The sequence below is a fragment of the Ceratotherium simum genome, chromosome 26 (assembly GCF_057802395.1).
Source record: "Ceratotherium simum simum isolate JZ-2026a chromosome 26, ASM5780239v1, whole genome shotgun sequence".
In the NCBI taxonomy this organism is placed as follows: Eukaryota; Metazoa; Chordata; class Mammalia; order Perissodactyla; family Rhinocerotidae; genus Ceratotherium; species Ceratotherium simum.
The window spans coordinates 28,590,325-28,606,123 of record NC_141925.1 but is presented as its reverse complement, the minus strand read 5'-3'; the positions used below and the strand labels follow the sequence as shown (position 1 = coordinate 28,606,123).

Here is a 15,799-nt window from a genome sequence, read left to right as displayed (position 1 = left end):
GCTGCCCTCCACCTAACAGCAGCACTGGAAGGGAAGTCAGTGTGGGCTTCGCTCTCACTCCACCCTAGTGTGCCTGCTCTACCCTAGAACCCTCCCAGTTGCAATCTAGGCCTCGCTTGCCCTCTTTCCCTTGTGCCAGAGAAATCGAGGCAACTTTTCTTGTGTACCAAGGAAGGACCCCGCCAAGCTGCAGGTGTGGAATTAAAACTCCAGATGCAGAGGGTCTTCTCACCCCCATGTGTGGCCTAGTATCTTTTCAGGGCCTCTGTGGTTGGAACAGTGAGTAAGGAGGGCAGAATTCTGCAGAGGGGGCCCACCAGGCTGGACAGAAAGGAGTTGAGTATGCTCTGGCAAGAGTGGGTTGCTCAAGGGAATCCACCAAGGGCCAAGTTTGTGGTCATTCAGCCCTCTCCCTCCTTCCATGTCAGACACTGGGCACTAGAGAACACAGTGATGATAAATATTACTGTGATAGGAATTGCTGTCCATTTAGTGAGGCTGTGGCATTGCTTTAATCCTTTCCCTACATCTGGTGGATGCCAGGGAACCAACCGGCTCCACTTTGGTGTGAAGTATACAAATGTCGGGGGATTTAAAGAATTAGCGGAGGAGGGATTTGTCAATGGCCAGTTCATGTACTCAGTTATCCTTAAGACCTAACACACTACATTCAGGCTTTGATCATAGTGGGGATGAGGTTAGAGTAAGACCTTTTTGTTCTAAAACTAGACTCTAACACCCCCCCTTCCGTTTTCAACAGCATATTTTGTATTGAACACCTACTGTGTGCCAGGCGTTTTCAATACATCACTTTCTCATTGAGCCCGCACAGCCGCCCAGAGAGCCAGCTCTTTGCTGATGTGACAGGCCTAGTCTCATTTCAACCCCAGGCTGCGGGCCTAGTAGCCTTTCCCTGCCGCGGCACAATATTGGAAGCGGCAACTGCGAGGAGGCCGCGGAGCGTTGCAGTTCCCGCCGCGCCCTCCCGCCGGGAAGGCAGCCTTGGGGACCTAGGGCCCGAGCCGCGGGGGGAGCGACAGCTGTCGATGTCGCGCCCGGGACTGCGCCCCCGCGGGGCCGACCCGGCGCCGGGGCCGAGAGGAGGGGCGGCGAGGGGCGGGGCGCGCGGGGCGGGGCGGGGGAGGGGCGGTGGCACCCGCGGCTCGCGCTTGGCGCGCCGAGGAAGTCCCGCTCCCAGAGCTTCGAGCGTCTGGAGGAGGCGCGCTCGGCGCAGTCTGGGAGCGAAGTCCGGAGCGAGGGGCCCCTGTGCCGCCGCCGCCCCCTCCTGCCACCCTTCCAGCCAGGGAGCCCGCAGCGCCGGCGGCGGCCGCCGATGGAGTTCACTTGAGCTGTGAGCCGGCGGGAGAGGCAGGCGCCTGCGAGCGGAGCGCGGGCCGGAGCCGAGGCAGCCCCAGGCGCTACCCGCCCGCCGGCGAGCTCCGGCCAGGAGGCACTGCCGGCCCCGCTCAGCCAGCGCGGCGCCCCGGCCGCTGCAGCGCCTCCCGCGCCGTGCGCCGGCGAGATCGGCTAAAAATAAAGACTCCCGGAGCGTCTCCCTGCAGCGCCGCGGCGGCGGCGGGACCAGGACCGGTCGGCCCGCGGCGCTGCTGGAGAGGCGGGACCGGCAGTCGGGGAGCCCGAGGCGGCCGCCGGGGAGAAGCCGCCGCCGCTGCCGCCGCCGCCGCCGCCGCCGCGGTGCGCCCTCCTCCTCCTCCTCCCTCTCCCTCCTCCCTCCCTCTGCACATGGTCTCCTTTGTCCTGTCGCCGCCGCCGCCGCCTCGCTCTTAGCTCCGCGCGCCGCAGCCGCGGCTCGGGCCGCTCCTCTCCGCCTCGCCCGCCCGCTGGCCCGCCCGGGACGCTCCTCGAGTCCCCGCCGTGCCCGGCCGGCCCCGCGCGCCGCAGGAGCGGCGGGGAGGCAGCGGGCGAGCGCGGGCTGGGCGCCCTCGGCGGGCGCGCTCCCTCCCGCCGCCCGCCCGGCCTCGGCGGCGCTGGATGTGTGCGCGGCGCTGGCTCTCGGCCGCCCCGAAGCTGCCGCTCTTCTCTCGTCCGGATTGGGTTCGCGTGCATCCGCTTTCGGACTTTCGCAAGGAAAGGAGAGACTTGCGGACGGAGCCTGGTCGGAGTTGGGCGTTTTCTCTTCGTGGGTTTGGCTGGTTTTTCCCCTGGTCTCTGACGATCCCCCATCGTGAGCCCTGCTAAGGAACCAAACCATGAACTTGGGGCTGACAGGACCGCTTAACCCTTTGCGACCAGGTAATGCAGCCCTGGGGGCGCGGCTCCCTCGCTCTCCGCCCGCGGTCAGAAGGGAGGCGGCCGGGTCGGGGGTCTTTTGTTGCGGCGGCCGGGACGGCGGGCAGGGGTGGCAGGGGCGGGCTCCTCGCTTCTGGCGCGCCTGAGCCCCCCTTCGTCACCCCTCCTCCCTCCTGTCCTTCCTCCCTCTCTACGCGGCCCGGCCGCCCGCCTTTGTACTTTCCTCCCTTGGCCGGCCGGGTTCGGTCGGGGAGCGGCTGCGCGGGCGGCCGGGGCTGCGCGGTCGTGCGCGGAAGGGCCTGGGGGCCGGAGCCGCTTCGACCGCTCCCCGCCCCGAGGGGCTCCGTCTGACTCGGGGCCGGGGCCTGCGCCCGCTTGGGCTGGAAACCTGGGCGCTGCGCTCGCTGCCCGGTGTCCGGGTAGCTCTGCCCCGCGCCGAGGTCGAGATCCTGGCCCGCACGCGGTGCCAAGGGAAGCCCAAGGAGATCTGGGCTCGGGATCGGCGGCAGTGGTGGAAGAACTCGCGCTGAAGTTTCGATGAGGTTTCTCTTTTCTTATTGAAAGCTCTTCTCCCTGCGGGTGCGGAGGGCCGTCCCCGGGGTCTGCGGCCGAAGCGGATTAAGGTGGACTCGAACAGGAGTGGCCGCCTCCCACCCCCGTCTGCACGGAAGGCTTTTATTCGTTTTCCTCGTTCTCCGTGTTCCTTTCTCCAGTCTCTCTGACTAATTTAACTTTTTTTCAACACCAACTACAGCGTCAAGTAATTTTTTAGTATTGAAAAAATCTGCTTCCACCTCCCCCAAATAAAAGGCAGCCCAAAGACAGCTTTGTTTTTCTATTTTAGATGTAGCCACTTCACTCCCTCACCCTCCAGAACCGAGCAAGGGGGGTGAAACGAAATGGCGAGCAAAATCTGAAGGTCCTTAGCGAGTGAAGGAGTGAAGGGAAAGCTCCGCTCGCCTGCTAATTCGGCTCACCACGTTTCCATTAGCGCTTCCTGATAAAAAAGAAAAACCGAGCCAGGAAAATGGTCCAGGTAATATAAGGAATTAAGGCTTTTATCTAAAAACAATGGAAAAGAAAACGTCCCCAAAATTAAGAACCAAGGAGCCAAAATTTGCACAAATTCTGTCAAAGCTTGGGTAGAATTTGGAAAGTTTATGGAGTAAAAGCAAAGAATTTTCTTGTAGATTCCACATAAGACTTTGGCTAAGAAGCTCTTTTCGGACTTTTCAGGGCAGTGGTCCACCACAGTCTTAACCACCTGGATGGAAGAAAGAAGGGATCTAGAATCATTTTATGATAAGTCAGAATCCCACTGCAATCATTTTCTTTTGGGTGTTTTTCTTTGGAGGCTTTTTGGAGATGTCCCCTTCCCCAGTTGCAAGAGGTGTCATTTCAGGCTTTGTGGCATGTCTCAGAAAATTGAAGAGCTTTTAATTAAATAATTAAAGGTTTTATTAGAAGACATACTCCTAAGTCTCTCTGAATATCCTGTCAGACTTATTTCCTTAGTAACTTACTGGTTGGCATCATAATAATCACATCCTCTAAGTTTTCTTCAGACATGAGGATCCCTTAACCAGCTACTTGAGAATATGGTGTGTAGCCCAGTGGAACTGACAAAGGTGGCAACCCCAGGGAGGGTGTGAAAGACAACCGCAGGGCCTATTGACCTACAGCTCTGTCCTATTCGATCTCCCTCTCTCATACACATGCTCACAACACACACACACGTACACACACCCCAAGTGCAAATAAAAACTCAGTCAGGAACCATTTTCTCTCCTCACCCATGCTTTTTGCATTTGGGATGCAGTAATTTGTTTTTGTATTTCTTTGGGCCAATTAGACTTGTTTTAATAGGTAATCCCAAAATCTGCGAGGGTTATTTTAGTTTGGTAAAATGATGTAATTAACAGGGTTTTGTTTTTTTCTTTTAAAACTATCAGCTGCAGTTTATTTTTTAAGCTATGAATTTAACATAGCCGTTCCAATTTGAAGTAAGAGATACTTTTTCATTGAAGAATGGTGAAATACTCATATCCCTAAGTTTTTAGCTAGGCAACACATATTCCTAGAAATGTCACTTCGTATTACAATGTAACATCACTATTCCTGTAATTTTTGATTTTGTAACAATATTCTTGATCTGTTTAATACATATCTTGTTTCCCCCTCCATGCAACTCTTTTTTGGCAATTTATTTGTATAAAAAGCTACTATAATATGAAATTTTATTTAATTATTTTTAACATGTCAGGAAAGCCCTCAATGTGTTTTCTGTGCAAGCAAAATAAAAGGAAAGCTCTATCTAGGATTTATTTTAAAATGTTTTTGTATAAACGTATGCAGTTCCACACTTGTTTTACACATACATTCCTTTTTTTCTTGATTTATTAATCTTCTGAACCACCTCCACAGTTGGAAAATTAGAATTAAAGGGAAAAATAGTCATAATAAAAATATTTAATGTCCTTCTACAGCACTTGCGTTGAGAACTAGAACATGTTCCCCAGCTATACACAGGAATGCTATACACAGGAATATCTCAATACACCGGAGTATCTCATTTTCATCAACATAACATGGAAAGACTAAATTGAATATCTTCTTGGTCCCCAAAAGCCAACCAGAGTCAGAATGTGCTGTACTTCAGATTCCCCCTCCCTCTATTTCTTACATTTCTTTCTTCTGTATTTATTCAACATTCTGTGTTTTGCTTTGTCAAAACACGCATCTCTATGTATAAGGTGTGAAGGATAAGTGATTTCTTACAAGGATTTCATAGCAAAAACTATAAATGTAACATTGCTATTATAACTTTAAATGCAAATACATCCTCAAATTATATAGTAGGGTGCTTAATTCTTAATTTTTTAATTTTTCCAGTTCCAGAAATCACCATTCAGTGCTTCTGAAACATTACAGCATTTTCCTCTAAACTGACTTGATGTTTATTTTCCAGAACATTAGTGTATAATTTAAATTGGCTTTACTCTTGCTGTTTAAACAGGCTTATTTCACTTTCCTCAAGCCACTGTAATTATTAGCAGACATGATCTCTGGAAAATGGAAAGGAAATAATGCTGATGGCGTGTATAGTGTTGGGTTTTTTGGGCAGGTAGGCTTCCTTTCGACGCCAAGGTGGTCCTGGTTACTATAAGGGACAGGGATCTTAGAGGTCACCAGAGAGTCTTTAAAAATTAATTTCTGGGAGTTCTGGGGTTGACACTTTTCAGTGATGAAAAGCTTAGTGTTAAACAATAGGCATTTCTGAATTGTGAAAGAAAATTGAAAAATAGGCATGTTTGCAAATATCATGAAAAAAGTACCATTTCCAAAATAATGTTCTGTCAACGAAATTGCAAAATCATTATGTGAGTGAGCTGAATTGCTTTGTGTATCATCTCATAGAAATATGTTTTGCACCGATAATATGTCTAATAAGGACACATTTTTAAAATCAGATTTTTTCCCCCAGCAAATAGCTGCACTGCAGGTCTGTCTCATGCAGTCAACTAGCACCACCTGATGGAGGATTGGGGAAAATTGCTACTTTCCCTGTCTGGCTTTTCTAAAATGTAGCAAAGTGATTGAAAATAATAGTAATGATGATGGTGACGACAATATTAATGACAATAACAGTTTTTTCCCCTTCTTGTTTTTCAGGCATCAGATGCCAGCTCTGAAAAACTCTTCAATACTGTTATTGTAAACAAAGGTAAGACTCCTTAATTCTGAGCAATGGCTTATTTTTATGTTTGTTTCATTGTCATTGCCTGGAAAGATGGAACTAAAAACCACGGTCTTTCTCTTTTCGTTCTGGAGCTAGTGTTCGTGTTTTGTGTTTTGTCTGGAGAAAGAAACTGTTTGCTTTTGTGATGCATTAAAGAACAGTTTATTTTAAAAGAATACATTGAATCCTTATTTAAATGAATTTGACTGAGAAATCACTACTATCTATATGACTTTAATTTAATGTAGGTAGCGGTAATGGAGAATAATAGTTCTCAAAATGCCTTCAGTTTATTGTTACTTATCAACTACCCAGCAGTCGGAGGACTATAAATAGCTGATTTGTACTGCAGACTAATAATCAGTGGATGTTTAGTATTCACAGTATTATGGTCATAAACCAAGCCTTACTCTGCTGTGGGCTTTCTGTGAAGTTAATAAACGAGGGCAAAATTTAAATATGTGCTGTTCCGTTAATTTCTTCCAACCTGCAATGTGGAGTAAGAGAGGCTAATGATAGTGCAGTACGTTAAGGGAAAACTTGCTCTATCTTAAATCATTGCCAATAGGTTTCTGGGCAATTTTCGTTTGTAGCAGTATTGTTGGAAATAATGAAATTTAAAGAAGTCTCTACCATGGGCTTTGCAAAGGTGTATAATTGGATGGGTATAAATTATATGAACTATTTGATCTTTTCCTCTCCATTATAGAACCTGATTTAGGTGCTTGCCTGATAATTGCTAAAAGAAGAAAGTGTGCGTTCTGTGGTAATCTCATTCTGTGTTCCATGGAAGATACTCGTAGTGCTTGAACAGAGTTGGGCCTTCATAAAGTGAAATTTGAAACCACTAGAGCATTCTCTAGTTGCCTTGGCTAGCATTTTTGCTAGCTGGTTGGTAAGACACGTTTCCAAGTGCAGTTATTTTGAGCTCCCAGATTATTTTAGAATTTGAACCAACTGCAATTTTAAATAGTACATTATGTTTAGAGTTCCCTTGAGGTGTATATGCTTATGTACATAAGCAGAATTATTGTCCCAGAATTATTGTCATATTGAATTTTATCTTTTTTTATTGCATAATAGAGTATTCAAGTTTTATATTTCGTCATATTTTTTGATGGACTGAAAGTTGATATAAATTTGTTATCCATAATGCTAAAGGCCCAATAAAAGAAGATATGTGCATTTCGAAATCTAGCATACAGTGCTCATAAGTAAAAATGCATAATTGTTTATTGCTCATTTTGATGAGGGAAGAGGAGTGGTAGACAGTGACGTATCCATGTGAGAAAAGAGGGTTGGAAGAGACTGAGGTGGGACAGATCATCAAAAGGAGGTGTTCTGTGTTTCAGTGACAACCCACCCAGCCCTCCTCTGGACCTCCAGCCCCATGTGACTGTGTCTCCCTTTTGCTAGTTTGCTGTAAAAAGCTGTGGAATGTATTTCCCCTCCATGGGACCTACTGCCCTGGCCAGGCTGAAGGGCCCTCCTCAGGGCAGGTGAAGAGTGACTGATGACAAGTAGCGCCCCTCTGCCTCCTCCCTCCTGCTTCTGCCCCCCTTTCCTTTTTCCAGTCAAATGTTCCCCACATTCTTATTTTTGTTTACTTACAGAGCGTGATTTGTGGCATCTATTTGGTTGTGAATAGTCATCCCCCTGACAGGGTGCCTTTCTTCTGAGCTGCTTTTCTGGGAGTGATTTAGTTGCCTTGAAAGGATTAAGGTTTCTTTGTGTACACTAAAATCAACATAGGCTTTTTCTAAGCTTTGCTTGGGAAACCATACACAAATAAGCATTTTAGTTGATGGCAGATTATTCCTTTGCCCCTATTTCCATCAAAATGGCCTTTCTTTTCTCCTCCAGCGTTCCCCCTTAATGCCTTATGCTAATTCCTGTTGGTAACATGAATGACAAGAGACGGAATCAGTGCAAATCCAGGTGCTGCAAAGTAGACTGAGTGGTATCCAGCACCCGCCCTCCTCCCTCCAGGGAAAGAGATTAAGGGGACCAGGGGAGGGGGAAAGCAGGGGGACAGTTTTGTTAAGGGGATTAGTATTCAAACTGCTAAATTCAGGAAAACAACTTCAAAAAGAGAGTCATTGTACGGTGATAATGTCAATAATTGCTTCAAGACAGGTGCAGAGAGTCTGGATATGTGCCTGTGGGTCCTGGTCTGTTTTTACTCTGGGTGGTGGCAGTGTTTACTGGACACATGGTTGACAGGGCCTTCAAGGAACTGTCAGCTTCATGCACATCAAGTTCAAGTTGTCCTGCAGAGCGGCCTGCCTTCCTGCAAGTCAGGTCTCCCGTCTCTGTCCAGTATTCTTAGCCAGGAGCGATAAAAAGCATTGTGAGAAAGGGCAAATTTATACCAGGTAACAAACACTACTGGGAAAATCTTCAAAGCCTCAGCTAATTGAACAGTCTAACAAGAGTGCAGGGAAGCTGACACGTGTATTCCTCCGCCTCCAGATGTTTAAAGCCCCGTATCACCTCTCCCTCTCAGGAGTCCCCTGGTGTTCTGGCCTTGAAGCGTGGCTTTAAGCTGCTGGTGAGATTATGCTGCTGAGCCTGGTGGCGGGCAGATTTGGCCCATAAAATTTCACCGTGGGAGGGCAGTGCTAATCTCACAAGCTGATTGTGGTAGGGGTTTGGGGGGCTCAGCTTTGATGTTGGGCTCTGCAGTCCAGGGATGAAGCTCCAGGCTGAAGCAGCAGGGGTCGTGGCTCAAGTCCCATCAGTCTGTTTGTGAGCTTGAATCAGTCATTTAGCCTCTTTAGGTCAGAATTTTCAATCATAGCCAGACCTCCTAGTCCTGGCTGACATCTCTGGTGGGAATAAAACAATTAGTTGAGAAGGTGGGAGGGGCTGAAACAGCAGGTACAGTGAATATGCTTTATATCACTTCTGCCCATTGATTTTATTTCGACTTTCTCTGTGTTGTACAGTCCATCCAATTTTATAGAGAACGGGTAAGATTTTTGTGTTTAGGTGTTCCAAATCATTGTTTTCTTCTGATGCTTTTTATTTCCCATTTTAAAACAAATTAATCAAACAGTGCATGCTCATATGTACACATGACGTGCCCAGTGAGAACCAAGCGTGTCAAAAGAGGTGGGGAGATGAGTCTCCAAATGGCAGGGCTTAGGGTTGTAGACATAAAAAAAATAGTTTAACTTTAATCAAGGTCATGGTTGCCTTATTTAATCTTTATGTGTTTAAATGTTTACAGGATGTTCATGTGAATTTTATGAATCCTTCTGTCTTTGTGACTCAACCATCTGCCAAAGAAAAATTAATTTTCCCAGTGAGACAGAGACAGAGAGAGAGACTAACTTATTGTCCGTATTTAGTTGGTTGAACTGCTATAGGGGCAACAGGATTTATATCCCAAATTCTGGAGTATTTCTCTTTAAAAGGAACTCTCTGGCCGATTCACTATGGCCAGCTAGTATTTATTACCCTTTCTTACCTATTCTAGGTCCTGCTTCTTGGTGGTTTTGCCACTTTGATATATAGACAGAAATGCAGAAAAGGAGTCCTTTGCTGTACCTGACCATCCTGCCAGGATAGTTTAATCTTGTTTAAACTCTGAAATTGCTCCAGGGCAGAGCTCCCTGAGGAGGAAAGAAAAGAAGGGAAGCCCTGTCTGGAAGGAAGGAGAACCATTGTCAGGTGTTCTCTGGAGCCCTGTGTTTACATGCTACCAGCCCTGGTATGGGCCCACGGTCTAGGTTAAGGGAAGAGAAAAGGCCTTGAATTGCTGCACCTTCTTGCCTCGGAGCCCTCTTTCCCAGGATCTATCTTGCATCCAAGGCCAGTTATAGATGAGAGGGGGGCAGGTGTGTTGCTCACCCCTTCTCTTTCCTTTGCCTTTGTCTCACATTGTAGTGTTGGGCCCTCCTGGGCAAAGGCCTCCGCAGCTGGCTGTTACAGAACTGGGCCTAGCTGAGCGGGCATCTCTGAAGTGCTGAGTGGGGAATAATCCAGGTAGGAGGAGGTCCCTGGTGTATGCTCCCTCCTGCTGTGAGCACCATGCATCTACTGAAATGTGAACATCAAAGGACCAACCCCCCCCACCCTCCTAGGTGGAACCCCACCTCCCCTCCCCAGGTTAGCTGTGGGGAATTTTGGTACACACTCATTTACCAAGATGAGCACCAGGTGGAGCGCTGGGGCCATCTTGAGCTCTCTCTGACCAGGACTGTCTTTCCTTTTCCAGGCCCCACCAGGCCTGCTAGTGGACACACCCGACCTCTTCTTGGGGTTGGTTTTGTACTGAGGATTTCCATGAGACACAGATGAGGGTGGAGCCCTTAGGTTACTGGGCCCTTTGGGTATTTTTGACAGTGTGGTTTTATCAGCAGCCTAGAAGGAAAACCTGGCTTAAAAAATTGGTTGAGATTTGGGGAGATGAGGTGAGAAACAAGTTACTAGAGATACTGACTGGTGTGATGAGGTTCAGTAGTTCCATACCTAATAGATTCTTTAATGGCAGCCATCTCACCTCATTCATTAGGCTTAGACATGAAGGCGGCATTCCTGGGTTTGATGAAAAAAAGGTGAGAGTTACATTACCACCAAGGCTACCATTGGCTTTTAAGAAAAGCCCCTTCCCTCAAGTAATTCTGTTCTTCTTATGTAAATAAAAATAATGCAGTTGACTGTGGGGTAGCTTTCTTTAAAAAAAAAAATTGATTTAGAGTTTAAAATCCAATTATAATGAACATATGGAGACCATTTTGCAATTCCCTGTAGTGTCTTAGGTTTAGTTGTAAGGAGGACATGACGTAAAGCACATTCCCGATGTGCAGAAGAGTAAACTGAGCCAATTTCAGCCTCTAAATTGGTTGCATTTTTGTAATGTCTTAAATCCTAGATAAGGGAATCTTGGACTATCACTCATTCTTTATTTTTCTTTCTCTGGACTTTTTTTGTACTGTCTCAGAGCATTTTCTTGGGTCTTTAGGAGATAGTGATGTCTGATGTGTGGAAAATTAAATACTATTGAAGAGTAATTGGTGCTTGATGCAAGACAAAGGAGTTATGAGTAGCTGGGTTCCTCCCACCCACACTGCAAATAGCATGCAATCAGCTCCTTTTGTTATGGAAATTGACCTTCCTATAGAAGCCAGACTCTTACATACAGAATTTGTGGTATAGAATTATTCCTTGAGAATTCTTGGAAACAGATGCCTTGTCCTAAGGAACTAAAAATATTCCATATTGTGAGAAAGTGTTTCCCTCTGGATATTTTTCCATCAACTGCTACCTGGTCTTTCCCTGACCTTGTGGATGAGTATGGTGGGGACATCCTGGGTGTAATAGTGGATCCCATCACTGGAGTTTTACTAAAGGGGCTGGAAGATATTTTGAGCATTCCAATTGCTCTTGATGGTGTCTTTGGAGTAGAATGCTGACAGCGATGCCACTTTTCCAGACAACGTAGGCCAGGTCTCCAGCTCCTGAGTGCCCTTGTGAGCTGAGCAGATTACTGTGTAACAGATTCCTTTCTTTCAGTCAGATGATCTAACACCAGTCTGTTTACGTTTGAGCCCACTAAAAAGCTCTTCGCTTACTTTATTGAATGATTGTTGCTGTTCTCCGAAAGAATTTTCTCCGTACTTGGCAATATTGACAAAAAAGCTCGAATGTTGACCAGCCTCTCTCTTCAAGCCATTCATTAGTGTTTTGTTTAGCCAGTGATGTAGTATTTGGTTGTCTCAGAAAGTAATACACACTCATAGTAGACAGTTGGAATAAAAAACATCACATGAGTTCTGGAGAGTCTTTAATGAGAACAGTTCGATGACAAAGGGCCTCCTCTCTCCCAACACTTTCAAGTACGTGGGGTCAACCCCAGATGTGGAGAGTTTCCTGCATGGAGGAAGCCTGTGGCTATCCCATGGCCTCTGGATTATTTCTAGTTTCTGACAACTGCAGAAAAATGTTGTTTTCTTTGAAAATGTATGTTTATTTAACTACGTTTCTTTTTGCTTCACAATCTGGATTCCATTCAGTCAGTTACCACTCCAATTAACTAACAATTATTTAACATTAACAGTAATTACAGACGCCAGTTAAGCGCCTACAGATGTCAACTGTTAGCTTTGTACCTAATCACTCAATGAAATGGAGAAAGTTCAACAAACATCAATTAGCCAAGCAATTAGTATGAGTTAGGAAAGAGCATGTTATCATGTGTGAGCTGATTCAATTTATTTTATTTTGGCAGTAAAACACACACAGGCAAGCGGCAGTAAGTTCCTCAGATAAGATAAAACTCCATTGTTTTGCAGCTTACATAAGAATTCTTTCCTCTCCTGTGCATAAGTCAAATATACTCTTGCCTGGAATTTATTTAACAAACAAAATGTGTCTCAGTTACTCAGAAAGCCCAGCAATGCTCAGTCTCAGGAAGCAACTTTGGTGAATTATGAAGCCGGTGAATATGCTGTATAAGAAAATGTCAAAAAACTTCAGTGGAGAAATGATTGGTTCCCACTCAAGTAATCTCCATGCATTCCGGCTTTTTACCGGTTTATTTCTGACCCTGTGGTGGAGTGAGTGCAACAGTGATTTTATTAATTTCATGGTGCCTGAACTTTTGCTCGGCTGTCTTTGATTTAGCCTGGGGCAGCCATCGAAGTATTTTACCTACTTGCCCAGTCTATGCTTTAAAAACGTGGAAATGGCTCTCCATTGAAGACCCACTTCGTGAATTCACCAGAGATTCTAGGCTTGAATTCAGAGGTTCTCTACCACTCTGCTATACCCCGTTCCCACTCCATAGCCCTGACTTCCGTCAGTTGGCTGAGCTTGCCTGAACTTACTGGGAGAGTGCATTCTAAGGCCTGGTTATGTAAGGTGGCCCATAAATTGGTATTTGGAGGTTCATTTTACATCCATTGGGAAGCCGGCCATAAGTTGCTGTGCCTCTGGTTCCCCTCCTAGAAATGATTTCTTACCAACTCTTGAAGCCTGTAGATAGGAGTGGAAGGCGCCAATCCTTTGTGGGGTGCTCTGTTAGGTCTCTGGGGGTGTTATGTGCAGAATTGTCCATTTGAACAAGCCTCTCAGCATTAACTGAATCCAAGAGTTGAAAAATAAATATTCTGCCACTGGTATAGCTTAGAGTGAAGAGCCACCATGTCCCATGTGTTTTTCTGTTGTAGACCTTTTACCAGTACATAGCAGTACAACAAGTGGTGGACTATCATGGCTGGTTCTTGAGAGATGTTTTTACCCTCCAACATCAGTTAATAGGGTCTCTGTTCATCTGCTTTTGCACGATATGCTGCAGAGGCTTAGACCATCAGAGGTCTCATAGTCAGTGTCACTGTGGAGCAGCTGCAGCTCTCCTTGTCCTTATTCTGGGACCCAGGCTGAAGGAGCAGCCCCCACCGTGGTAGTTATCTTGCTAGAGGGAAAAGAGTAGAGGCAGAACGTGGAATGCCTCTTAAAGTTTCAGATGGCTGTGGATGTGGCATTTCTAGCCATATCATTGGCCAGGCCAAGTCCCTGGGGCTTTTTCCACCACACCATCCCAAGATATTTTATGTTCCCCGGAGGTTGGTAGAAACTTTCCCTTGATGGTGGAGGGTCTCACCCAGGACTTCCTGGCATCCCAGGATGTCCACCAGTATCTGAGCAGGTGTGGCCAAAATCATCATGGTTACTGCATCACAGCTGGGCTCACTGTAGTCATCTCAGGTTTCCTCACCTTCTAATAATACCATGTTTCTCCATATTTCTACTCTCATGTTCATTCCTGTGCTTGTAAGTGGACTGATCTTTACTTTTAGCCAGATTTTATTAGAAGTGATTTAGGATTTTCAAGCAGGGGCATTTGCATTTCCCCAGCAACCAATGACATAAGCACGAGGCCCAAATCTGTGCTGAGGCGGGAGGGCCTCTGTTAATAAGGAGGAGTGTTCTGTGGGCGCTCAGATCTCCTCTGACCCTCGTAAACCTTGTCTTATAAAGGAGGAGGTTGAGAGCACATCATTGCTTTTTCTAAGAGTCCTTTTGAAGAGGGAACTGTCTCAAGTGTGCCTGTTAATAGACTGATGTGGGAGGTGGTTATATTTGGATGCCTTTAAAAGCCACTTGGAAAACATTTTCCCCCTCTTATCTATCACCTTTCACATCTCTCAGTAGAGTAACACTAAAACCTAATTTTAGTCAAGATTACATCATTTTCTCATTATCTGTTTATAGCTAGGAAAGGCTTTTCCATACAAAGCTCCTCTTGCCGAAAGCCCAACCATGTAATTCATCTTATTTTACATCAATTTTTGATTTTCCAAGTGTAGACTGTCCTCTGCTGGACTTCTTGGGCTGATCTCTTAAGGCTTCTTTATCCGTAAACTTGAGTTTGACAAGGAGTCCTCTTCTGAAACTGGATTCGTCAGCTGTGAAATAAATGACATCAGTGTATTCCATTTATTCCATCAATTGGCTTAAAGTGGAAGCCATACTGAAATTGTTTCATTCAACAAGTATTATTGAGCACTGACTATGTAACAGGCTCGGGAGATATAGCAGTGAACAGATTACATGAAACATGACCAGAATAATAAGAGTTTAAACATATTTTAAAATTTGAAAACCTGTTTAAATGGTGTAGTGGGAAAGAAGCCACTCACTAATTAAAAAAAAAAAAAATAGCCTTAAGACCTTCTTAGGAGGAAAAGCTGATATAAGGTGAGCTGAAGGGTCAGCAACCCAGAAGTAGATCAACCCTCAGTAGACTGCAGAAGATGTCGCCCTTTCAGGGAGGGTATTCTGTGGGCACAGATTTGCCATTTTAAAAATCAATGCTTTTGTTAAATTAATTAAGCTATTGCAAAGATTTGGAGGAGCATTGTAAAGTTCTGTGTATCACCTGTCAATAGGGCCTCTTTTTTTCATGTTTCCTCAATTACATTTTGTTGCTTAAATTTTTTTGTTTGTTTTTGTTTTTGGTGAGGAAGACTGGCCCTGAGCTAACATCTATTGCCAATCTTCCTCTTTTTTTTCGCTTGAGGAAGATTGTTGCTGAGCTAACGTCTGTGCCAGTCTTCCTCTATTTTGTATGTGGGACGCCGCCACAGCATGGCTTGATGAGTGGTGTGTAGGTCCACGCCCAGGATCCAAACCTGCGAACCCTGGGCTACCAAAGCACAGCATGCGAACTTAAATTACTACGCCACCACACCGGCACCATTGTTGCTTAAATTTTTGCCAGATCGGCATATTACCAGGAGGTGATGGGATGTACTACAGTAAGCACTACTTTTAGTAATAGAGGGTCCAGGCTCAAGTCTGAGCAGAGCTACTTGTAACCATAAGCAAATCACTCCATCTAACTTGGTTTTCTCACTGGTAACATTGGATGGACTCCAAGATCCCATCTAGGTCTAAAGGCCAAAGTTTGCTTTTGGAGTGTTCTAGGTCCTTTCAGAGTCTGAAGCTTTTGCAAAGGGCATACATTTTTCCTGCATAGCTGTGAATACTTGCATTTGAAGGAAGTGGTGCTTTGCAGCCAGTCGCATGACTTCAGTCCTGAACTTGTGAGCAAGAATAGGGCTGTATAAACCTCTCTCCTCTGCAGGAGATTTCATTTCAATGAGAAAGATCCTGGAGGTAAGAGGAGGTTGAGCCTCAGGGGCAAGAGGAGCCAGGCCAGAGGGAGTTGGCTACAATTTCAGTACCAGCTGTTAGGTATTAACCTCCAGAATAAGAAACAATGCAGAATCCTCCTTCTCTGCTGGTCTGCATCTCGAGTGGTGTTAAAAGAGATGTTTTATCTGCTTAGAAAATGTTTAC

At 45.9% G+C, this 15,799-nt stretch overlaps 1 protein-coding gene across 8 annotated transcripts in view; it reads left to right on the top strand.

Annotated features, from left to right (window-relative positions):
- The window catches only part of AUTS2 (activator of transcription and developmental regulator AUTS2), a 1,117,069-nt gene that overhangs the window by 1,027,854 nt on the left and 73,416 nt on the right, over positions 1-15,799 (top strand). For 7 of the 8 annotated variants that reach the window (XM_087417414.1, XM_087417420.1, XM_087417418.1 and 4 more), the window contains one exon: positions 5,923-5,974. In XM_087417414.1, the coding sequence (XP_087273540.1) occupies positions 5,923-5,974 (52 nt within the window). Of the gene's footprint in view, positions 1-1,192; positions 2,254-3,094; positions 3,287-5,922; positions 5,975-15,799 lie in introns of those variants that run through there. The other variant, XM_087417419.1, reaches the window with a different exon arrangement.